The 26233-nt window shown below is 44.4% G+C and overlaps 1 protein-coding gene across 1 annotated transcript in view; it reads right to left on the reverse strand.

Moving 5' to 3' along the window:
* MYO3B (myosin IIIB) overlaps positions 1-26233 on the reverse strand; it is a 288566-nt gene that overhangs the window by 58759 nt on the left and 203574 nt on the right. The window contains exons 31-33 of the mRNA XM_081899516.1: positions 15626-15740; positions 6259-6322; positions 4765-4900 (exon numbers count right to left, since the gene is read on the reverse strand). Of these exons, the coding sequence (XP_081755642.1) occupies positions 4765-4900; positions 6259-6322; positions 15626-15740 (315 nt within the window). The remainder of the gene's footprint in view (positions 1-4764; positions 4901-6258; positions 6323-15625; positions 15741-26233) is intronic.

Below are 26233 nucleotides of genomic sequence, written 5' to 3' on the forward strand. Positions count from 1 at the left end.
GTAGAGTTGGAAGGGGCCACAAAGGTCATCTAGTCCAACCCCCTGCAAGGCCAGAAACTTTTGCCCAACATGGGGTTCGAACCCTCATGCTCTGCCAGCTGAGCTATCCCATCTGATCACCTTCTGTCAGGGAACGGCCAACGGAGAGTCAGGTGGTGGAAGGGCTCAAGGAGGCTAGGAGACCTTCGGATGCTGAGGAAGGAACCAGTAGGGGGAGAGGGAGAGTTCCTGCAGAAACTCAATCGGAGGAAGGGCTCCAAGATGTTTCCAGTGAGAACAGCGGGGAGGGCTCAGGACCTCTAGTGGGGACGCCTACTCCGCGCAGGAAACTGTCACGCAAAGAATCCAGAAGGAGAGTTTCCGTCAAGGAACTCTTATGTTGGCGTAAATTCCGGAAGCGCCCACTGACGGATTCTGCCAGCGATTGAGGTAGCCATGCACCCATGGCTCCGCGGACTGGGAGAGTTTAGGAACTGATGGCAAAACTTGGAGGGCTTAAACGCTTATGCACGAGCAGCCCCCTTTCCCCATTACACCTTCCTTACTTGTGCAGGACTGGGCTACATGTATGGCACGTTGACATGGCATCCCATTGTATACCCTTACGTGCTAAATTTATTCCAAGAATAATAAACGGCACTGCATTTGCCATTTCATTTTAGCTCAAGCACTGTACGCTCAAAACTACACATCAGGCACTCGGTGCAATTCAGGCTCACTGGGGTGTGAAAGCATTTGAATTTCCAGCTGAAGAGCTGCGCTTTCAAAAGCACTGGAATAGGCTATTAGTCTTCAACAGGTTCATATCTTTAACACTTACTCATTTAAGAGTGATTGATAATCACTGCTTCCCTTAAGTGCTTTAAACACATTACCAAGAAAGGCTGTGGCTGCCTGCTTGTTCCCTCCACATACTTATTTCCTTGATTGATCAAGTCAATGGTGTAGCCGTTTCTTCATCAGAAACAAAATAATAATTGGTGCTCCTTTGACACAGGAGCTGTCGCAAAGCTAGCTTGTATTTGCTCACAATGGACTCTCTATTGCCCCATTTGCAGAATTCTGCCACTTTCACTCAGCGTGGGCAATAGTTTGCTCTGGTAATGCATCTACCATCTTGTTGGGCTACCCAGAGAGAAAGGTATTATTCAGCATTAAAGAGAAAGCCAGGAGTGTAAAAGCGAAGTCTCTTACACAGGCTTTGTTGAGGGGACGGGAAAGGTTTCATTTAGCAGATTTATTGTTTAATATGGAATTCTTTTATAGTGTTCCAGTGTAATGCACACATCCTCAAAAGTCCTGTTCCATGAATATGTTGTTGTTTAGTCATTTAGTCGTGTCCGACTCTTCGTGACCCCATGGACCAGAGCACGCCAGGCATTCCTGTCTTCCACTGCCTCCCGCATGAGTTTGGTCAAACTCATGCTAGTAGCTTTGAGAACACTGTCCAACCATCTCATCCTCTGTTGTCCCCTTCTCCTTGTGCCCTCAATCTTTCCCAGCATCAGGGTCTTTTCCAGGGAGTCTTCTCTTCTCATGAGGTGGCCAAAGTATTGGAGCCTCAGCTTCAGGATCTGTCCTTCCAGTGAGCACTCAGGGCTTATTTCCTTCAGAATGGATAGCATTGATCTTCTTGCAGTCCATGGGACTCTCAAGAGTCTCCTCCAGCACCATAATTCAAAAGCATCAATTCTTTGGCGATCAGCCTTCTTTATGGTCCAGCTCTCACTTCCATACATCACTACTGGGAAAACCATAGCTTTAACTATACAGACCTTGTTGGTAAGGTGATGTCTCTGCTTTTTAAGATGCTGTCTAGGTTTGTCATCATTTTTCTTCCAAGAAGCAGGTGTCTTTTAATTTTGTGGCTGCAGTCACCATCTGCAGCGATCATGGAGCCCAAGAAAGTAAAATCTCTTACTGCCTTCATTTCTTCTCCTTCTATTTGCCAGGAGGTGGAAGATTGTGTTCTTGAAGTGGGGACTTACTCAATAAGGTAAAAGTTAAAGGACCCCTGGATGGTTAAGTCCAGTCAAAGGCGACTAGGGGGTTGCGGCACTCATCTCACTTTCAGGCTGAGGAAGCTGGTGTTTGTCCACAAACAGTTTTCAGGTCATTTGGCCAGCATGACTAAACAGCTTCTGGCACAATGGAACACCATGATGGATGTCAGAGCACATGGAAACACCGTTTACCTTCCCAATGAAAAGGTGGAATATAAAAATGGCAGCCAAATGGAAAAGAAAAAGAGGGAAGCTGTTCCTGCATAGAAGAGGGAATTTCTGCCAAATTTATTATTAAAAAACTGGCACAGCAACTCATTGCTTTACTTGTTATATGCACGCACTGAATATAACTCGAAATTTTGTGGGGCTGTTTCGGTGGGTTGAAAACAATTATATGCAGCAAGATGTCAGGAAGAGGCATCAGATCTTAATCTATGAACGTTGCACTTTGGCTCACTGCTGCAAGTCATGTTTGTTCCCATCTTGCTGCAGATTTGATCTTGGACGTATCTGGTGCTGCTGTCACTTAGGTCACTGCTAACCTGCTGGGTATAAATGCTAAGTGTCAAGGCAGCCTAAAGTTGTTTGCCTGAGCAGCAGTTTCTCTTGGCTTGGTCTTCTGCTTCTCTGCATGCCCCGCCCCCTCTGAACCAGATGCAGTATCCTGATTCTGCCCTCCTTCACGCAGGGCCCTCCTGCTTCTGATTTCTACGCACATTGCAACAGGACTCCATCTTCAACTGCAGGCGTTTGGTTTGACCATGCCTGCATCCTCCTGCTCCCACACCGTTATTCTGACCTCAGCTCACTTGTAACAGTTAATTCCATCTCCCAGCTGGTTTTCTGCCATTTCTGTCTTGGCTGCCCACCTTCCTCTCGGCATTGTCCCAGATCTTCAAAGCACACCAGTGCGAGTAGATAAATAGGTCCTGCTTCAGCGGGAAGGTAAATGGTGTTTCCGTGCACTCTGGCTTCCGTCAGTGTCCTGTTGTGCTAGAAGCGGTTTAGTCATGCTGGCCACATGATCTGGAAAGCTGTCTGTGGACAAACGCCGGATCCCTCTCCCTGAAAGCGAGATGAGCGCCGCAACCCCGTAGTCACCTTTGACTGGACTTCACCATCCAGGGGTCCTTTACCTTTTACCTTACTCACCTGGGCTTCAAGCTCCAAGCCCTGATCCAGAAAATACACAAACCTGTACCTAGCAGACACACACTGAGAGGTGGGGAGACTTCAAGAAACGAACAAACGTATTAACACCCAGTTAACAATTTTCTTTTGAGAATTTTCTTGGATACTATCTGAGATCGTTGCTTTTAAAAGTTAAATCAATAAGCTTACTGAACTGTAGGGGGCCTGGGCCTGGGGTTCTGCGTTTACAAGATGCATGAGGTCCAAAGGGCTTTTTGTTTGTGCATTTACAGTCATACCTTGGGATAAATACGCTTCAGGATAAGTATTTTTGGGTTGCACTCCACGGTGATCTGGAAGTAACGGAGCACGGTCAAAATGACGTCATGCGCTTGCGTGGAAGCGGCGAAACACAACCCGCGCACGTGCAGACGTGCTGTCTCATCTTACGTTCTGTCCAGGATGTGAATGGGGCTCCAGAATGGATCCCGTTCGCATCTCGAGGTACCACTGTATTTATAACATGCAATATCCCACCCTTTAGCTCCAACCAGAGCTCTTAGGGAGGTTCATGATAAAAGCCGGAGGCCTGCCCAATATTTTGTTCCCTTTTCACTCTGTTGTTTGCTGTTTTCCCATTACTTGTTTGGAGGCTTGGGCAAGCCGGGTCGTCCTCTTATATAGCTGCTGGGATTGACAAGGTATATGACCCTCACCTGAATCTCATAGCTCTCCTGGCGAGTGCTTTGGTCTGCCCACCAGATACCAGGCACTCTACTATTCTAATTAGATATTTTGTTGCCATTTGCAACTGTAGCTGCCTCTGATTAGTTATCATTTAACTCTTGGGGAAAATAATTAGCATCACATGTCATGTGCATGGAAGTTGCCGAACCAATTAACCAACTAGAAGGATTGCTGTTAATAGCATCAGTTTTCCTATAACTTGATACTGCTGGATAGTTTTGATAAACTGCAAAAGCATTTTTAGTTTGCTTTCTGTTGCCACCGTGGAACTTTTATTTATTAGTGCCACTTTGTTTTGTACGATTCCTTGCAAATGAAGGAAAACAACTTTTTTGCTTGTATATGTTGATAATAAAATTTTGCTTGCAGCCATACATCAGATGAAAAAACTAAGCAGACTTTGTAAATGAGAAGGCCTTTTGCTGAGAAGTCGCAATATTTGGTATGTCTGCTGGGGAAAGGGCTCCGCAAACAGAGCCACCACCGAAATTGTCCTTTACCTGGTCATCACACATCTCCCCTAAGAAGGATCTCAGCAGAATTCATGACATTCAAGACACTGGATAGAATGTATCCTAAGGCTACATCCTTAAGACAATGGTACAACTGTGAGACCCACTCATGTGATCAAAGCATGCCTAAAATGCACAGCAACACTAACAATGTAGAGATGATAGACAAAGATAGAGTAGATCCGCCATCATGGTGGGTTTCCATTCTTTGGGTGAAAAGCAAGGGAAAAGATTAAAAGGTAACTGACCCTCTGTTGAATTGGATGAATATTGCCCACCATTGCTCGACTGAGCATCTTTCACAAAGAACAGGTATTCTCAACATTAAAGGGTGTTGGGTTTTATTAGTGTGTTTGAATATGTCTTACCTTGTGTTTCATGCGACCTCAGTGGACAAGAGAACTTGTGATCTGTCACTGAATTGGACTGGCTGGTGGGCTGCAAAGTCTTCATTTGGTCTGAATGTCTTAGAACAATCACTGGCGCCAAAGTGTCAGCTGAACCCTTTATTTTTGGTGGGAGAAATGGGAAAGATTTCTTTTAGGAAAGAAAACAACGCAAATCAATATCTGAATTCCATTCAGGCAGGAAAACAAAGTGTGCGAATGGATTTGTAAGAATACAGCCTAAACCTCTGGACAGCTTTGTGCAAATGCCCCCCAGTTATAGATTAGAACCATTTAGGATCCGATCTACCCAGTTTCAGTTCTGTCGAGGCCTCTGGCGCTCCACAGTATGTTGTTATCATTGTTATTTATTTGCTATTTTCTTTTATCTTGCCCTTCCCCTCACGAGAACCCAGGATAGCAAAGAACAACAAAGCCGCAGCGTTGAAATATAAAAAAGTTAAAGCAGAGTACAAAGTCAGCCTTAAATTACATTTTACAAATACAAAGGAGGTTTGAAATGTAAATCGTTCAGACAGTGCTCCAAAGTCCTGTCAGAACAAACAGGACTTGAGTTGCCATTCGAATAGTTATAATGTGGGGTGGATCTGGGTAGGGAAGGAGTTCCACAGCTGGGATACCACCATGGAGAAAATCTTGTTTCATGTGGTAATCCCCCTGCCCCAACTCACCCTCCTCTGGCTTTATACATGAGCACACAGCACCTGTATTTGACTGGATTGAGCCCTGTGTGTTCCCTGGCCAACAGTGTTTTTACACCTGCGTCTCCGAAAGTTTATTTCTTTCCTGCCCCCGGTTCACTCCTGTACAGAGGCAACTAATAATGGCGTATACTGTATGCTGATTTCCCTCTCAAAGTTAATTTGTATCTTTAGAAGAAGAGGGGGAGAAAGCTATAGGAAGGTATTAATCTGCTTAACATTTCTAAGTACATCATCCAAGGGATTTTGTTTTTTTAATCTTACATATGCTCAGCAGAGTTACTGGCGAAAACGGTACATTTTCTTCATTTCATCCTTTCAACATCAAATGGTAAGCAGCAAAAATTGGATCAGACTTCAAAGACTGCGCTGTGCTCCCAGTCACAGAGCGACTCCTCCATTTCACATATTGAATTCAAGCAGGATATCAAAGTGCTACCAAAGAACCTCAGGTCCTTACTCAAAAAGAGGCTCTAACATCTGTAGAAAGTGAAGTGCACAGACAAATCACCTCAGGGAGCAGCTAGCATTTATTCTCAGCAGCAGATTTCCAGCCTTTTGATTCCCTTATTCACTGTACCTCCCTGTCTTTCTACAGAACTAAAGTTCTTAGCAAGCAGCCTTTTGTCTCAAAGACTTCAAAACACCACTAACGGTTTCATGTTCTGATGGTTATGCCAAGCAACCGTGAACACACTTCAGAACTGTAGATGCAGGGATTTCATGTCATTTTAGAGTCTGAGCTTCATAGTACCTTGCTTGTTTGTTTGTCGAGAAAACCCAGCTCTGTAGGAGAAGTTGCGCTGTTGCTTTGCTGCCTAAAACACAACAAGAAGTTATAATCATTGTCATTTTGATACTACTATTTCTCTCTTTTAAAAAAATAAAATAAAATTATCCACATGTGCCCAGCCCATCAATCATGCTTCCTCATTAGTTAAGCAAATTACATGTATACACACACACACTTCTGAATTTACTTTTTAAAATATTAAAAGCATAATGTATATATCATGATTGTGCATGGAACACATTGCTTTAAAATTAATAAAACAACGGGTCTCCTTCAGTAAGAACACTGGTTAGGATCAATAGTCGTGATATGCAGGGGAATTGCACATGCAGCCAAAACTTTGTTTCTTTGCATGTCTCTGCTACCTTTCGAAGAGGCAAGCCCCTTTTTTAATTCAATGCCCTATGTAGCTTGTCTCTTCAGGAGACAACTGCGAGCTCCCAAACACGAAAATAAGAAATAAAGCTCTAAGTAGCTTATGACATTTTCTTCCCCACCCCCGACACACTTATCACCTCTTTGGTTACCCTCAAGTTGAAATTTTACTCTGTAAACATTCTCACATGCTCCCAACTTCGCTGAGGAGGTGGAAAAATCCAGGGGATTGGCTGGAAAATCCCTGGAGACTTATGGCATCTTTGCCATCTTTGCTGCATTCATGAATATACAAGCAGTGTATATACAAGACAAACAGGTACAGTGGTACCTCGGGTTAAAGACACTTCAGGTTACAGACGCTTCAGGTTACAGACTCCGCTAACCCAGAAATATTACCTCGGGTTAAGAACTTTGCTTCAGGATGAGAACAGAAATCGTGCAGCGGCCGTGCAGCGGCAGCAGGAGGCCCCATTAGCTAAAGTGGTGCTTTAGGTTAAGAACAGTTTCAGGTTAAGAGCAGGCCTCCGGAACGAATTAAGTTCTTAACCTGAGGTACCACTGTATTCCTAGAGCAGGGCCCTTAGCCCCCCTCTTCCAGGCATTTCAAACTAGTAACTCTCAGCTCTCATCTATTTCTGTCTCTCAGCTCAAAAATCCTCAACCCCCTAAAAATCATATCCCTAGATCGTATTTGTGTCTGATTCACAACACTGCAGTGTGTTGTCTATTTAGGAAACATCCAAAGCCGTTAAAGGGACATTAATATGTGAGATTCTTTGGTTTTTAAATCAAATTATTAACTTTTGTCAAGCAGCTCTTTAGGCAAAATGGTAACGACCACAGATCCATTCACAGGAATCTGGCAGCCAAACTTATATCAGTATTGACATATGTGCAAATATATTGTGTCTGGGTGAATTCCCCCCCCCCCCAATGCCACGGGGCAGCACTTTCAGGAAACAGAAGTGGATGAGGGCTTTTCATTAATTTATCTTTTTTTCTCCACTGTTACATTTTTACCTTTTTTGTGAGCAATACCTATGGAAATTGTACCGTGTGGCGTCTCATAAACACAAATAAAATCAAGTACTAAATACAGTGGAACCTCGGGTTACATACGCTTCAGGTTACAGACTCCGCTAACCCAGAAATATTACCTCAGGTTAAGGACTTTGCTTCAGGATGAGAACAGAAATCGTGCAGCAGCGGCGCAGCGGCAGCAGGAGGCCCCATTAGCTAAAGTGGTGCTTCAGGTTAAGAACAGTTTCAGGTTAAGAACGGACCTCCGGAACGAATTAAGTACTTAACCCGAGGTACCACTGTAGTAAAAATTAGAGACAAGGGAAGACACGTTGCCACTGCTGCAAGCAGCAACTTGGAAATGTGTCTGGAATGCCCCATGACAGGGCCGGCCCACCCATGAAGCAAACGTGAGGCGACTGCCTCAGGCAGCAGATCCCAATGTCAATCTTTCTTCCTGCCCCTGCCCTCATTCCTAATGTACATCTTCCTTCACCCTTCTTCCCTGCCGGGGAAGGGGGCACCATTTTGAGACCTGCCTCAGGTGCCAAAATGTCTTGGCCCATGAGAATGATAACATGCAATGGTGTAGGGAAAACATGGAGCGGGAAGTAAGTCTGAACTTTTTCAGGGGCATATTTTCTGGGTGTTCCCCCACCCCCACCTCATATCCCAGGGTTAAGTCCTGGTCTTGAAAACAGATGGTGGGAGCTGAACCCTATCACCAATTTAGTCCTGGGAGAAATGAAACAAAACTTGTTGTGTAACAAGAACACAAGTTATGGTTTCCTGGAAGCTTGGTTTAATTAAGGACAACAATGGAAAGAGCCACAAACCATAAAGAGGCAGTAGTTCCTCTCAAGTACCTATTTCCCAGTGTGTTGGCATATGTAATTTGTGGCTTGTGGCTAAAAGGATTTCACTGCACCTCTGCTGGGCCACTTAATTCGTTAAGGCCTCATCCTGCGGCTGCTGAAGTCAAAGGGAACATTCATCACCTACAAATGTACCTTGCAGGACAGATTCTTGAAATGAATGGGCCACTTGACTGTGACAGGAGTTAGTTGTTCGCATAGATCACACCTATACCTGTCCTTTCCCCAAAACGTTGCAGCTTCTTTTTTTATTGAGAAAAATGTTCCACCACCCATATTTGATATGTGGACTTATTATTTCTTTGACTGCCTTCAGCTGTATTATATCCTTCTGAATGTGGTTCTATCATCTGAATTGTGTAATGCACTAGCATTGTTAATATGCTACTGTTGTGAAGGGACGCGGATGGTGCTGTGGTCTAGGTGGTGCTGTGGTCTAAACCACTGAGCCTCTTGGACTTGCCGATCGGAAGGTCGGCGGTTCGAATCCCCGTGATGGGGTGAGCTCCCGTTGCTCTGTCCCAGCTCCTGCCAACCTAGCAGTTAGAAAGCACAACCAAAAGTGCAAGTAGATAAATAGGTACCGCTGCGGCGGGAAGGTAAACAGTGTTTCTGTGCGCTCTGGTTTCTGTCACGGTGTCCCGTTGCGCCAGAAGCGGTTTCGTCATGCTGGCCACATGACCGGGAAAGCTGTCTGTGGACAAATGCCGGCTTCCTCAGTCTGAAAGCGAGATGAGCGCCGCAACTCCATAGTCGCCTTTGAGTGGACTTAAATGTACTGGGAGCCAATGTAGGTCTTTCAGGACCAGTGTTATGTGGTCTTGGCAGCCACTCCCAGTCACCAGTCTAGCTGCCGCATTCTGGATTAGTTGTAGTTTCCAGGTCACCTTCAAAGGTAGCTGCCCTGGACGCAGAATTAACCTGCGCCTCCATGGTCAGCTGTGAGTCCAGAATGACTCCCAAGCTGCACACCTGGTCCTTCAGGGGCACAGTTACCCCATTCAGGACCAGGGAGTTGGGGGACTCTCCAAATGTAAACTGTAGTGGTGGTGCCGGTGACTACAAGGGAAAGAGCCCTTTGGAATAAATACAATAACTTACTTTAAAAAAATGTTTATGTTTATTGCATGTTTTTGGTTTATGCCTTGAGCCATCTCGAGTCCTGCGCTGGGAAAAAGGTTGAATATTAATCAATCAAATAAATAAATAATCCAATTGCCATGGCGGTTCGTGTTGGTTCTTGACCTTGGGTTTATAAAACAATGTCCAAAATCTAGAATCAAGGACTGCACCCCTGTGTGTGCTTTCTTAGAAGCGATCCCCAATAAAGTCTTTACTTCACTAAGTAAACACCCATAGATTTAGGGTACACAATTTTTATATTTCTCATCAGCATCTAGTTTCTGTGAACATATTTGCTAATATAAATACAAAAATTAATAATCAACCGATGAATTATTTTACTTGGCGTTACTGTGTTGCTACCAGAAACATCATACAATCTACATTTGATTTTTTTATAAATATAAAAAAACAGACTCCATCAACCCTTTCAACTTTGTCAATGCAAAAATCAAATACAAGTGCTGTTGCTCCCTTTGATCTGGTGTGGGAAAGGTTTTGCATGTGTTGAATGTATCATGTTCTTTTGAGGCATCCATTAGATCTTGACAGGTACAGTGAGTTGTATTGTAATACTTTGTTTAGAGATATTGTCGGATGAGTTGAAATGATAAATGGTGCCATCACGTGAATGTAAATCATCTGCTTCCCTTTTCAAAATGCCACTCAGACAAAAACTGAACCGCAGAAGAGAGTCTTCTCTTGTGACTAAAGACTGCATATCAAGTGAGCGATTCAGCAACAGGCAAATTCTTAGGACTTCCTCAGCTAAAAAGCGAGGATTTCTCCTCAGAATCACTGCAGGAGGAGATACCAAGCCCATAGCGGGCCTCGGTCCTGTATACCTGAAGGAGCGTCTCCACCCCCATTGTTCTGCCCGGACACTAAGATCCAGCACCGAGGGCCTTCTGGCGGTTCCGTCATTGAGAGAAGTGAGGTTACAGGGAACCAGGCAGAGGGCCTTCTCGGTAGTGGCACCCGCCCTGTGGAACACCCTCCCACCAGATGTCAAAGAGATAAACAACTACCTGACATTCAGAAGACATCTTAAGGCAGCCCTGTTCAGGGAAGTGTTTAATGTGTGACATTGTAGTGTATTTTTGGTCTCTGCGGAAAACCCAGCCAGATGGGTGGGGTACAAATAATAAATTCTTCTTCTTCTTCTTCTTCTTCTTCTTCTTCTTCTTCTTCTTCTTCTTCTTCTTCTTCTTCTTCTTCTTCCTATTATAGCAGCTGTCAACGTTTCCCTTTTTTAAAGGGAAATTCCCTTATTCCGAATAGGATTCCTCACAAGAAAAGGGAAAAGTTGACAGCTATGACCAAGCCTCCCCCCCGAAAAAATAATTTACTATGGGGGACACTTCATCCCCCTGACCAAAATTTGGAGGGTAATCATAAGGGAAAGAGAAATCTGGAAGCCAGCTGAAGCAGATTATTTTTTTTTTGTAGCGATAGGTGACTTCAACTATTCTAGGTAATGGCCTACTTTATAGAAGATGATATTCTGTTTGAAGAGCTGGTGAGTGACTCCTCTATTTGAAAGGTTGTGGTATCTGGATCAAATCTGATTTAAAGATAAGGATTCCTAAGAAGGGAGAGCAGGGGCCTTGAAGTTACCTATCAACATTTAACACCAGACAGTAGACTGAACAGGTCAGTCTTCCCCACTAGGGTGACATGTATTTCTATTTAAATTATCATCATTTCTAGATTTGCATCTTACATGTAAAGTAGCATTTGCAAACCCTGTCCTCTTTGGGGTGTAATAATTTTTCGTGTTTTTGGCAATGCATGATTGACTATCCTGAACTACTCACACAAGCTACGACAAAGAGAGGCATTTCCAAGATTCAATAAATACGTGTGTTAAAGAAGGAATTGCATTGAGTTGGCTAGATTTAATCTTACGCGTTGCTCAAGATTTGAGAAATATCCACTTATAAACAGATCTGTGTAGATAGTCACAAATAAATGGAGATATTTCTCAGAATAGCTTTAATACTACATATGAAAAGAGCAAAAAGCACTCCCAAGTAATGTAGTTTTGAGTTGTTTCCCATTAAAAAAAATATATCATTTTTTTTCTTTTTTAAAAAGGCTAAATAAAAGCAACATACTCTGTGGACAGTGGAATTGAGCCAAATATTTTGCCTGTGCTTACAGATACGCAGAGCTCACTTTGTGTTCTGCAAAGCAAAGCTGTGTGAGGCTTTGCCCAATTTGAGCTCTTCATATTTTCCTTGCAAATATTGGTCATTACATGTGTTTCTGACAGTGGAGCTTCCTAGAACACATCTCTCTCCTCCATGACAGTTTTCCACTGCACAGTGCCAGCAGCTTATTCTTCCTCTCAATTCATTACAAGTCTTAAATATGGTTTTCACAAAAACATAACCATATTTTGACATTCGTGTTGGTAGCCTGCTGACAGCTTTCAGATGTGCTTGGATAATCAAACAACTCTTTCATCAATATAAGAAGCATTTAGCAAAACATTAAAAACCCAAAATATTATATAGGTAGTGAGCTTTCAGAAAAATAATCTTTGAATGATTATCTGTTTCAGGGATTCTTGTGAAAATTGGATAGCCCAGATACAGTGGTACCTTGGGTTAAGTACCTAATTTGTTCTGGAGATCTGTTCTTAACCTGAAACTGTTCTTAACCTGAAGCACTACTTTAGCTAATGGGGCCTCCTACTGCCGCCGCGCCACCAGAGCACGATTTCTGTTCTCACGCTGAAGCAAAGTTCTTAACATGAAGCACTATTTCTCGGTTAGCGGAGTCTGTAACCTGAAGCATAAGTAACCCGAGGTACCACTGTATTGGTATCATCTTTAAAACATCAGTACCCTCCAACACTTTGTAATACCACCCAATGTTTCTGTGTGACTTTGTATTATCTGCTGTGTTTGTCTCTTATGTTATATTGGCAGGGCTCTTTTAAGACAGAACTTACCAGAACTCAGTTCCGGCACCTCTCAGGTGGGTGCCATTGCCATTCTAAGAGAACAAGAGAGACGTTCATTGTGGGTTCCGGCACCTCTTTTTCTAGAAAAATAGTGCTGAATATTGTTTTTTTTTAATGAAGAGTTATTCTATTGTATAGTTTTAAGCACTGGAAGTCACCCTCAGTAATGCACTAGAAAAGTGGGATATAAATTCTCATATATATATGTAATGGTTATAGGGGTTGCTCGTGCGTAAGTTGCCGCCGCTCCTGGCTAGGTTACCTGGTTAAACCCTTTCTGTCTGGACAGCCCTTCACTCCATGGCTGTTTCAGTCGCTGGCAGAATCCGTCAGTGGGCGTTTCTTGAACTTCTTCCAGCAAAGAAGTTCTTTGACGCCAAGTCTCCGCCTACTCTCCCTGCGCGGAAGTCTTCTGCGCAGGGAGGGTGTGGGCAGCGGAGGACCCGTGCTCTCTCCGCTGGTCTCCAGTGAAGAGTCCTGGAGCCCCCTCGCCGATTCCCCCATCTGCCCCCCTTTACCCCTGGTGTTACGCTGATTTCCTTCCCCAGCCGATGAGCTGCCTCTCTCCCTGCTGGGCCCCTCTCCAGCATCGCTTGGGAGCCTTGCCTCCGCCTCTAGCTCTGATGGCAGTTCCCTGACAATATATTTCTATTGATTTCTCAGTTTTGCCATTGATGATAGCCAAATGTAAGACCAGTTCGCAGCATCCTAAAGTATCAAGGCAAATGATTGAATGTGCATTAGCAATGACCACAGGCTTTTTGAAGCTCCACTGTCCAGGTACAGGTTCCGATGGGATATCAGCCCACTGATTGCTGAACCCCACCTTGAGCATTTGCATGTTCAGACCCAGAAACCTCCCCCCTAAATAAATTCACACATGATTCAAATTTTGGTTTGGTTTTTGGCAGAATTTAGGCCACAACTTTATTGATTACAGCATGTGAGTGGTTGCATAGGCTCTGGTTCGACTAGCTCCCTGCCATGCAGATAGCGCTGACCCAGGGCACCAGCATAGGTCAGCTGAGGGTGAACACCTGGATAAGTGGAAAGCCAGGAACGGGCTAACTCTGCCACCCAAATGTCCCCCTGGACTCAGGCACGGGCACAACCCCCTCTCAGGGGTTGACCAAACCATCGAGTCCCTGGATTCCTTTAACGGAATACCCTTCACATAGGGATGGCGAGAGCATTCTCCCATCCCTATCACCTGAACCAGTGCCTATCCGCAACCTTGCAAGTTGTGACGATTTGCTATGCGGCAGGTCGAACCCCAAATGGCAACAGCCAATCAGCCAAGTGGGGGAAATTCCTGCTGTGCCCCTGTCCCAACGACAGACAACACACAACGGCATAGCAAGGTCAAGCGCAAAGCCCTAAAAGTAGGGAGAGGTGGGTGGGTGTTCCGAATGCACACGCCGAAAGAGGAAGCTCTGGGTCACGTGCATGGGCATAAATAGGTCCCTTGAACCGTTTGGACTGCGTCCCATTGGCCAGATTGCACCCAGCTTCGAGGGACCTACCAATTGGGTGTTGTGGCTGACCAATCGTACCCACCCACAACACAGGGTGTCGGTTGTCCAGGTCTCACTGAAATATGTGCCCTCTTTAAGGGAGGACCCGATTTACTTGCTAGCCCTGGATATGTTCTGAACGACACACAGAATTGAATTTTGGAGTAACAATACAGCAAGCCTGCATCTATGGGACCACATGGACATACCAAAAGCAACTAAATTTAACACTGAAATATTATTTTTCATCATCCTTCCTGTTTCCTTTGTAACTCAACAGCCATATGGTTAGCAGCAGCAGCCACATGTGGAGGGGTGGGACTTTTATTGGGCCAAACAAAACTAGAAAATGGGCGTAGATCTTAATTTCCCATGGAACTAAGACTCTTCTTCTGTGAAAAAATGTTGCGATTCTCATATAAATCCAATGGTCATTAAGGCATGTGTCCAGCACTCTACCGAACCAATCTTTCAAAATTCATTGACCATAAGCTGAAGGTGAGCATTATAAGCCACAATTGGCATCTTAACACGATACATACAGCACGATACAGCTGCATACAAGATTGACTGAGATGACCCGTGTGCACGTCTAACAAGCTGTCTATCTCTCGCTGGCAGAATCAGCCAATTGCCAGCACACAAACAGCAGTGACAACCAATCAACTACAGCCCTTCCGCAGCTCTCTAGTGAGTGGCCATACCTTAAGGAGTGTCTTCACCCCCATCGTTCTGCCCGGACACTGAAGTCCAGCTCCAAGGGCCTTCTGGTGGTTCCCTCACAGCGAGAAGTGAGGTTACGGGGAACCAGGCAGAGGGCCTTCTTGGTAGTGGCACCTGCCCTGTGGAACGCCCTCCCATCAAGATGTCAATGAAATAAACAACTACTTGACTTTTAGAAGACATATGAAGGTAGCCCTGTTTAGGGAAGTTTTTAATGTTTTATGTTTTATCGCTTTATTTATTATTATTATTATTATTATTATTATTATTATTAGTAGTAGTAGTAGTAGTATTACAGTGGTACCTCGGGTTAAGTACTTAATTCGTTCCAGAGGTCCATTCTTAACCTGAAACTGTTCTTAACCTGAAGCACCACTTTAGCTAATGGGCCTCTTGCTGCTGCTGTGCCGCCGAAGCCCGATTTCTGTTCTTAACCTGAAGCACTATTTCTGGGTTAGCGGAGTCTGTAACCTGAAGCGTATGTAACCTGAAGCGTATGTAACCCGAGGTACCACTGTATTATTATTCTGATGGGAGCTGCCCAGAGAGCCTGAGGAAACCCAGCCAGATGGACAGGGTATAAATGATAAATGATGATGACGACATCTTTGTGTTTGTTGCCATTTAATGTGCAAAGACGTCCAGTGATTCAGAGAACAAGCATTTTTTGCTTCCACACACACTTTCCCTCTCACCTCTCTTTGGACAGACTAACTAAAACTCACCAGTTTTCTTCGCAACTCAGACCGGAAGCAAAGCTCATGGGCTGTGTATCCGATGGGCAGCCACTGTTCTTCTTCATTCTCATGTATTTTTTGCGAGCTAAGTATCCCCTGAAAGCTAAGCAGACAGAATGAAAGGTAAGGTTAAAACATGGGGCAAGAGTCCCTGTACTGTTGCAGCAGAAGGACAAACATATTTGTCCAAGTCCTGAGAAACAAAATTAATTAGTTCATAGCGCTAACAAAATATGCTCCATTGTGATGGGTGGTGTCTGTATGGAGGGATGGTCTCTATATGTCAAGGGCCCTGCGGTGGGAAAAACACCTTGGCATGGATTCAACTTTCATTGAGTGTGACGCTGCCATGAAATCCCCCTTTCCTGAGAGTTAGTCCCACGGAATTCAACAGGACTTCCTTCTGAGCAAACATGGTTAGGCTTGCAGTCTAAAATGCAGTAGACTCAAGCTGAAGCAAATAGTGGTGCAGGAAAGATTGTTATGTTACAAATGAGCAGAGTCTTAAAAAATAAAAATATCTATCTATTTGATCAGCAACTTATCTTTTTCTGAAATAATTTTTATTTGATTTTACAAGTGTAAAATTATGACAATACAAAATACATCTCCATATTTAGAGATTTATCCTAATCTCTGGACTTCCCACCATCCCTTCCATCGGTCCTTTTCTCAACCTTTTCAACTGCAAATTATTTCATAATCCATGTTCTATATCTCTCCATATTGTCCATGATAATTGCTACATTACAAGTGTTATTAGAATCCTGCTAATGTTTCCATCTGCTTACAGTGGTCTCCTAGATAAATTATAATTTCCCCCCATTCTTTATTGAAGTTTTTGTCTTCTTAGTTCCTGAGCTTTCCGGTCAGTTTTGACATTTCATCTTACTCCAACAGCTTGATTTGCCATTCCTCTCTGGTAGGGACTTTGTTGTCTTTCCATCTCGGGGCTGATCAGCAACTTATCCATCCATACACACACACACACACACACACACACACACACAGTGGTACCTCGGGTTAAGAACTTAATTCGTTCTGGAGGTGCGTTCTTAACCTGAAACTGTTCTTAACCTGAAGCACCACTTTAGCTAATGGGGCCTCCTGCTGCTGCTGCGCTGCCGGAGCCCGGTTTCTGTTCTCATCCTGAAGCAAAGTTCTTAACCTGAGGTAATATTTTTGGGTTAGAGTAACTTGAAGCGTATGTAACCCGAGGTACCACTGTGTGTGTGTGTGTATACACACACACACACACCACTTCTCAAGGTTATGTCACACTCTGCTGTGACCAAGGAGCAGAATCTAGGGGACAGTGTGTGTCTTGTACTACATACATGATATACACTTGAGGAAGCCCCACAAGTATGGAGAAGACAGCCTTGCCTGCACAGCATTAGACCAATGAAGCAATATGAACCATTCACTTAAAAGGGAAAAAGACAAGGGCCCACATGGGGATATGATTGCAACAGGGACTAAACTTGCTGCTTCACTCTGGTCACTCCAGCCATTAAGAACTATTCCCAATCCTGTCCCATCACCTTTTGAAACCATCTATTCTAGGTTCTGCTTGTTGCTCATACGAGAATGTGCTAGAACTTTGAGAAATTGTCTTTAAACACCCACACCTGTTGATTAGATAAACAGATGATTTGTTATTTCAGATTCTTAACTCATTTGTAATGTTGCAATTTTTCCAGCCGCGTTTACTGCCTCAGTTAAAAGCATGCAGCATTTTATTCTCTTAAAACCAAAAAAACCAAACCAAACCAAACAAAACAAAACAAAATCCTCATTCTTGTCCTGATTCATTCTATAGGCTGGTTTACACAACTATTATTTGTCATTTTTATATTTGTTTCAAAGGTTGCAACTCTATGGAGTAACATAAATGCAAACCAGCAGAACCAAACCCTCCAACATTTCTCTGATGAAAATGGGGATGTCTTATTCATCATCATCATCATCATCATCATCATTATTTTATTTTATTTATATGCCGCCCATCTGACTGGGCTGCTGCAGCCACTCTGGGAAGCTTTTAGCACATATAAAAACATAATAAGTCATTAAACATTAAAAAACTTCCCTATACAGGGCTGCCTTCAGATGTCTTCTAAGGGTTGTATAGTTACTTATCTCCTTGGCTCGGGGGATGCATAACTCCATACCCTCCAACATTTCTCTGATGAAAATAGAGACGGCCTAAGAAACATTCCAGGGACACGGGTGGCGCTGTGGGTTAAACCACAGAGCCTAGGACTTGCCGATCAGAAGGTCGGCGGTTCAAATCCCCGCAACGGGGTGAGCTCTCTTTGCTTGGTCCCTGCTCCTGCCTACCTAGCAGTTCGAAAGCACGTCAAAGTGCAAGTAGATAAATAGGTACCATTCGCCAGAAGCGGCTTAATCATGCTGGCCACATGACCCGGAAGCTGTACGCTGGCTCCCTCGGCCAATAAAGCGAGATGAGCGCCACAACCCCAGAGTCAGCCACGACTGGACTTAATAGTCAGGGGTCCCTTTACCTTTAAGAAACATTCTGGGATCAAATCAGAAACCATGATGGCTTCTGTAAATCTGGGACTGACCCTGGAAAACAGGAACACTTGGAGGGTCTGCAGAACACTTTCCTCAATATTGGTGGCGACACGAAGAACCACCATGTTCACAAAGTCACTTTGATACTGCAGTTTCACATGGCACTGTAGGGATAGGTTTGTCAGAGGCTATCATGCAGAGAAAAAGAAGCATTTGTTCCAGCTGTCTGTGAATGGATGTGATGGCAAGATCTGATGCTATGAAACAAAAGACTCAAGGCAGATTCGAAAAGGACACTAAGGTCTTGCAAGGCAGGCGTTATATAGATCAGATGACTAGTGGATCTGGTCCAAATCTGACCCCTTGAGGGGGATGAGGCTTGCTCCTGGTCCCAATTGTGAACGCAGAAACATTAAGAGAGTTGCTACATTGATTTTGATGTATTTTTAATCTTTGTTGGAAGCCACTCAGAGTGGCTGGGGAAACCCAGCCAGATGGGCAGGGTACAAATAAATTATTATTATTGTTGTTGTTGTTGTTGTTGTTGTTGTTGTTGTTGTTGTTGTTATTATTATTATTATTATTATTGGGACTTGCCAGGGATTGCGGCAGAAGCTTGGCCCTAGCTTCAACTCCTTTCCCAAAGTGGCCTACTGGCAGAACTAGCTGCTGATGAAAGACTCCTATGATCTTCCCTGCTTCCCACTTTGCTGAACAAATAATGCCAGCAGCAAATCAATGCAAATATGAATGGGTTTGAAACACGCCACACTGCAGGAATACCAGGGACAGCTCACTCGCTGTAGCGTTTATATAGATGCAAATCATTTCCCAGCAAAGATGTTTACAGAATATCCTGTTAGCGTCAGAAGGCAGGGGTGGGCAGGAGAGAGGGGTGGGAGGGAAAGCTGACGTCAGGTGGAGGAGCCATCACAGCTATTTGCATTGCTGACTATCTCTGGTTTTGACACTAAGCACTTGGCTCAAGGAGTGTGAAATTAGCAGGCACACACTGCTAGTGCCCCAGGAACAATCCCCACATCAATGAAGAAGAATGATTACCAGCTGCCACTTTATTTTCACCTTATGCATTTAATAATATTCTCCGATGCACTGCCATAATGAATTAGATCCCCATCTTCGCATTGCTAATGATGGGACTATTAAGATTCAGGGCCAACGGAGTAAGACTTGAAATGAATATTGCTATCATTTTATTATTAGTCATATAGGGGCGAAGTGTACCTGGTGCACTGGGAATACGGATACAGTATTGACATAAAACAAGACTCCCCTCAGCTTCAACAGACAGCACATCAAGACTGCTGTTACGTACAGGAGACGGGTGCATTGCATTCCTAGAAAACGTGCTGAGGCGTATCGGTCATTCGTAGTGTGGTTCAAATTTGGTAAACAAGAAAGAGGGTGCCTCCAACTCCAATCCCCAATTATCTCCAGGAGAAATCAATGCTGTAGGACCTGATTTAGGCAAGCCTACCGCAACTGGTAGGGACTGGTAGGGATGCGGGTGGCGCTGTGGGTTAAACCACAGAGTCTAGGGCTTGCTGATCAGAAGGTCAGTGGTTCGAATCGCTGCAACGGGGTAAGCTCCCGTTGCTCGGTCCCAGCTCCTGCCAACCTAGCAGTTCGAAAGCACGTCAAAGTGCAAGTAGATAAATAGGTACCACTCCAGCGGGAAGGTAAACGGCGTTTCCGTGCACTGCTCTGCTTTGCTGGCCACATGACCCGAAGCTGTACGCCAGCTCCCTTGGCCAATAAAGCAAGATGAGCGCCGCAACCCCAGAGTCGTCCGTGACTGGGCCTAACGGTCAGGGGTCCCTTTACCTTTTACCCCAACTGGTACCCTCTAGTCTACATCAGTGATGACCAAACTTGACCCTCCAGCTGTTTTGGGACTACAACTCCCCTAATCCCCAGCGAACAGGACCAGTGGTTGGGTATGATGGGAATTATAGTCCCAAAACAACTGGAGGGCCAAGTTTGGCCATCACTGCTCTAGATGGTTTAGACTACAACTCCCATGATCCCTAAGGCGGCAGAATTATGGTAGCTAGGGATGATGGAAGTTGCAATCAAAGCATATATTAAAACTAACATATTTTTAGATGCCAGGTAACAGTAGATTTGTTTGTTTGTACTTCTGTTTAATGTAACTATGTTGCTTAGACTGATAATTCTCTTAATTGTTTGCCATTTTAGATTTTTTATGTGGAAAGAGAGAGAGAGAGAGTTTTTATTCTATCAATGTTTAATTGTTTTACATGATTCCTCCCATGGTTTTGAGCTGTTCTTATTTTTATCTGTAAGCCACCTTTATCTGTAAGCCCTTGTCAGGGGAAAAAGATGGGGAATAATCATAAAAAAGTTAGCTGACTGCTTTTCACTGGCTAGGGTATGAGGGCAGTGAGTGCTAGAGGCTTCACCCATCTGCCCAGATTTTTTGAGACTGAGCAAGGGCCATTTTTTTCATATATGGTGGACATGTAAAAAGAAAGGGAAAAAAGCTAAAGGTTTTTGGGAAATGATAAATAATGAAATGAAGATGTTCAAATGGGCTATTCCCAAAAGACCCAAAGCTTTTCTTATAAGGATAATAGGGACGGACATTCTGAAGAAATTAATCAAACTACTTATGGATGTGACAAGAGTAGCTAGAATGCTATATGCACTGAAATGGAAAGAATAGAAGGTACCAATGAGGAAGGAATGGCTTTTAAATGTAATGGACTATGCTGAAATCGCAAAGCCGACAACAATATTAAGAGATCAAAATGATGAACTTTTAAATAGAAGAATGGAGGCCTTTTTGGGGGCTGTTGGAAAAAGTACTACAATCAAATGAAACTGTGGGCAAGATTCGAGATACGAACAGAGGATGAAAAATGATACAAGTAATCGTTATCAGAGGGATTTCTGGAATAGATAAACGTTTGGTATATAACACAGGAGAAAAGGGATTGAACAAGAACACTGGGGAAGTGGGGGTGGGAAGTCAATATACAGAATCCTAGAACTGTAGAGCTGGAAGGGACCCTGAGGGTCATCTAGTCCAGCCCTCTGCAACGCAGGAATATGCAGCTGCCTCATACAGGGACGCATGTGGTGCTGTGGGGTAAACCACAGAGCCTAGGACTTGCCGATCAGAAAGTCGGCAGTTCGAATCCCTGCGATGGAGTGAGCTCCCGTTGCTTGGTCCCTGCTCCTGCCAACCTAGCAGTTCGAAAGCACGTCAAAGTGCAAGTAGATAAATAGGTACCGCTCCGGCGGGAAGGTAAACGGCGTTTCCGTGCACTGCTCTGGTTTGCCAGAAGCGGCTTAGTCATGCTGGCCACATGACCTGGAAGCTGTACGCCGTCTCCCTCGGCCAGTAAAGTGAGATGAGCGCAGCAACCCCAGAGTCGGCCACAACTGGACCTAATGGTCAGGGGTCCCTTTACCTTTTACATACATGGATCGAACCTGCAACCTTGGGGTTATCAGCACCACACTCTAACCTAATGAAACAATGCGACTAATTTGAAGTCAATTTATAAAAAATAAAAAAGGAAATTCAATAATAATTACAGTGGTACCTCAGGTTACATACGCTTCAGGTTACAGACTCCGCTAACCCAGAAATACTACCTCGGGTTAAGTACTTTGCTTCAGGATGAGAACAGAAATTGTGCTTCGGCGGCGTGGCAGCAGCGGGAGGCCCCATTAACTAAAGTGGTGCTTCAGGTTAAGAACAGTTTCAGGTTAAGAACGGACCTCCGGAACGAATTAAGTACTTAACCTGAGGTACCACTGTATATCAAAGCAGAGAGAGACTGAGCAACAATGAGCAGAAATTATTAATCCTGCAGCCACCTCTTTACTTCCAGTTTAAATAAGTGCAGGACTTCAAATTCTAGGATCAGCTTTCTCCTTCCTCAACTCTGCAGTGACTTGTTCTGTGGCAGCACTATACAGTGATACCTCAGGTTAAGTTCTTAATTCGTTCCGGAGGTCCATACTTAACCTGAAACTGTTCTTAACCTGAAGCACCACTTTAGCTAATGGGACCTCCCGCTGCTGCTGCGCCGCCAGAGCACAATTTCTGTTCTCATCCTGAAACAAAGTTCTTAACCCGAGGTAATATTTCTGGGTTAGCGGAGTCTGTAACCTGAAGTGTATGTAACCTGAAGCGTATGTAACCCGAGGTACCACTGTACTTCCTCTCAGGGAACGGATGCTCAAGTGCATTTGGGTTTTTAAAAACATAAATAAAATTTCTATCCCCACTGGAGGATAGAAACAAACATTTGCTCCCCACCCATTCCAACATTTCATCTGATGTCTGCTGCTGTTCTCCTTGATTCCACTGAGAACGCCTAGCCCAGCCGCTCGGGTATGCGAAAGGCATCTGTTTATTTTCAAAATGCAAATGGAGCCCGCCTCAAAAGACCGCACTGCAAGGAAATGAGCAACCTGAACAAATCAGCTCTCCCCCCCATCAGAAGCCATATGTACATTTTTCTATCCGGCCAAGATCTCTTGCTGTCAAAACCACTCAGAGGATATCCTGAAATCTGAATGAAGGCCTCTTCCCCCCCCCCCCCACAACCGCCCCTTGCAACAATTAAAATGAGCAGGCTAATCCTGGAAGAATTATTCAGGCAAATCATTTTTCACACAGTATGAAGCAATGATAAGGTCATTTACAAAAGAAACCACAGCCTTTGAAATGGCAACTTGTAGACAGGGGGACCTGCCTGCAGGAGGGCCATAGATAACACTGAAGACTCTGCGTCCCCCCCGCCCGTCCCCCCGCCTTTCCCCACATCCCAACAACACCAGCCTCATAGTCTTTGGAACAGATTCTGATGAGGGAAGGGTCCAATAAGGTTAATACCCCCCCTTTGATCTCTGTCAAGGCAAGAATTAATTTACATTTCAGATGAAAAAGGTTGACAGCATGAAAAGGCATCTTGTTTCTGGTATGTGAATGTGCTGGTAATAGATCGGGAATTCTGAAAGAAAGTTCTGAGGAAGCTAAAGGGATAAGCCTCAGTGCTGCTTTTACTGGGAAGGAGATGAAAGGAAAACAAATCTCAGTATCAGCCCCGCTGTAGAAACAAGTAAGCCAAGTGCTTCCTAAATTTCAAGACCACCTTTCTTCCTCCCCACCCCCTGTAACATTCTCCTTTTCTTTTCTTTTCGTTTTTCTTCCAGAGACATATATTTTAATTAGATAGTTCTTTGAATGCCTAGGTAACAAGTGCAACCGATGCACTTCGCAGAATCAAAATTCCTCGTGCTTTCAGTGTTAGGCTGATCATATTTCTTGTGAATGAAACATTGTCCCTTAATTACAACCCCATTGTGAGCACTGGGGGGTTGGGTCTTCGAAACACCAAGCAGTGTTGATCTAACACGAGCATTCCTGTGTTTTAAAAATAAATTACTTGACTACCCATCAATAAACATTCCCTGAGTGGTTTGTGAAGGCAATACTGAAAACACAGGATGCAATAATTAAAATCAACAGTAAGCGATAAAAAGGGGGTGGGGGTGGGGCGGACCAAAAGAGAAGCTTTCCTCATAACAAAGACAGTATAACTAGTAGTTTACGGTTTGTATTGAAAGCACACTAAGCCACAGCAGTCTACAGCAGATTCAAAATGTTATTTAGAAACCGGGATGAATAACAAAAGTCTTCCTCTGGCACTGAAAGAGCCATAGAAAAGGCATCATACAGTGGTACCTCAGGTTAAGTACTTAATTCGTTCCAGAGGTCCGTACTTAACCTGAAACTGTTCTTAACCTGAAGCACCACTTTAGCTAATGGGGCCTCCTGCTGCTGCCGTGCCGCCAGAGCCCGATTTCTGTTCTCATCCTGAAGCAAAGTTCTTAACCTGAAGCACTATTTCTGGGTTAGCGGAGTGTGTAACCTGAAGCGTATGTAACCTGAAGCGTATGTAACCCGAGGTACCACTGTACTCTGAGCATCGCACATCTGTAGTCTAGCAAAACCAGAGGGGAAATGGCTACCACATAGTAACTGCTGCTTATATTTTGGAAATATGGATGTAGAGATAAACAAGGGGGACTTGCCTTAACCTGTTGCTGTGAAGAGTGCTTCTGCTCTTGGTTCCTCTCATTCCACTCCATTCTCCCTTTCGTGCTTTTCCATTCCGTAACCCCAACATTCACGCAGTACCCCATGTTCAGGAAACACATTCACATCCCCCCCTCATAACAAAGCTGCTCTCCTCAAGGATGGAGGAAATGACACTATCTTATTGCTATCATTAGTGCTTTTCTTGGTTAAAAAAAATATATGCGGCGCCGGTACGCATCTATCGATAGATGTATTGTGTGTGCCAGCACAAAATGGCTGCTGAAAAGAGTAGCCGGCCTACCATACCAGTGGTGCGATTTGTTTGGGGCAAAAGTGCCCATGAGTGCCCGATAAATAAAATGGTTAATATAATATATAACTTGCTCTATTCGCAGGAATGAATATCCATGTTAACGCTTATGTATTCGGTGGTCTGTGTTTGCCTGAGCTTGAGTCTGGACTAAGGATTCTGAGCCCCTGTGTTCCGATTCGATACATGATATCCAATCGCAGAACATTTCAGGATTTGGACCTCTGCCATTGGCCCTTAAACTCTGAGTCATGATTCGCAGCTTGGAGGTTTAGACAACCAATGGCATTGGGAGTGGGAGGGGCCCAGGCCTTCAGAAATGTATATAAGCAGTTGCTTTGCCCCTGTTGTCCAGTTCTGTTGGTTCAATAAAGGTTCTTGCTGCTATTACTATGTCTTGCCTCATGGGAACACACCTACACTTCATATAACTTGCTCCTTTTGCAGGAATAAATATCCATGTTACAGCATCCAATCCAATACCATGACAAGTCACTTTTCTGGGAGCTAGAATTTGATTTAGAAATGTTTGTTGTCCTTGCTACGCTGCATCAACTGTGGTCTGTCATGCCTAACAGGGAATGCAGGTATTTGTGTCTTGAGGTGGCTCACGCTGCACTAGCCCCCAGCAGAACGGGAAAGGCTCGCAGCCACAGGGTTTCACAGGCAGCACTAGCACCCCTTCCTCCACCTGCCCTTCATTGCTGAACTTCAGTCATTAACACACCGTTATTTTTATTTCAGAGATCTTAGCATACAGGACACAACTCAACTCAGTCACCTAGAAATACACTTTGCCTCCTCTGTGTCCCCCCCACCCCATTTAAAAAAAAAATTCTGGTGCTGTCCCTGCCTGGTTTAGTTATGCCTTCTCAAGTACTACGCGGAGCAACAGCTGGTGCCCAACCATCAAAACCCGTCCTCAGGCAACTGCCTGGCAACCACAGTATCAAACTTGAAAAACAGCTGTGCCTTCCTGTGGGAGCAGCGCTGCCTGTGCATCAATGCAGGGCACAGCGAGTGATAAATATGCCATTCCTTCTGAGCCTGGCAGAAATGTGGAGTCGTTTTCCAAGTGCCGGCTACAGAGGATCAGATGCAGACATTGGCTGAATATGTGAATCGGTCCATTTGAGCATCAAAAAACCCTTTTTATTATTGAATGTGTTTCTAGAAGCAGCACATCCCTCCTTGTGCACGTGGTGGGGAGTGCCTTCTAAGGCCTCACACACCTATGGCAGGTATGGACTGAGTGCCCCTGCCCCACAACCATGGGAGGCGGTGATGAGCTCAGCTGAGCGATGGGAATTTCTGTGCTCAGAGGCAACCCTAGAGTATAAACACCGCAGTATAAACAAAGCTCTCCCAGAGTGCATGATATATGATCCTAGGAAAAGCATTTCCTGATGAATATTACCAGGGAACCTGCATCCTCATAGCAATAATAATGAAAGAGGGACGGGACTGGAATGGAAAGGTAAAGGCAAAAAGGTAAAGGACCCCTGGACAGGTAAAGGTAAAGGTGCCCCTGACCATTAGGTACAGTCGTGCTCATCTTGCTTTATTGGCCGAGGGAGCCGGCATACAGCTTCCGGGTCATGTGGCCAGCATGACTAAACAATTACTGGCACAATGGAACACT

The sequence above is a fragment of the Podarcis melisellensis genome (genome assembly GCF_964234715.1).
Source record: "Podarcis melisellensis genome assembly, chromosome: 1".
Lineage (NCBI taxonomy): Eukaryota > Metazoa > Chordata > Lepidosauria > Squamata > Lacertidae > Podarcis > Podarcis melisellensis.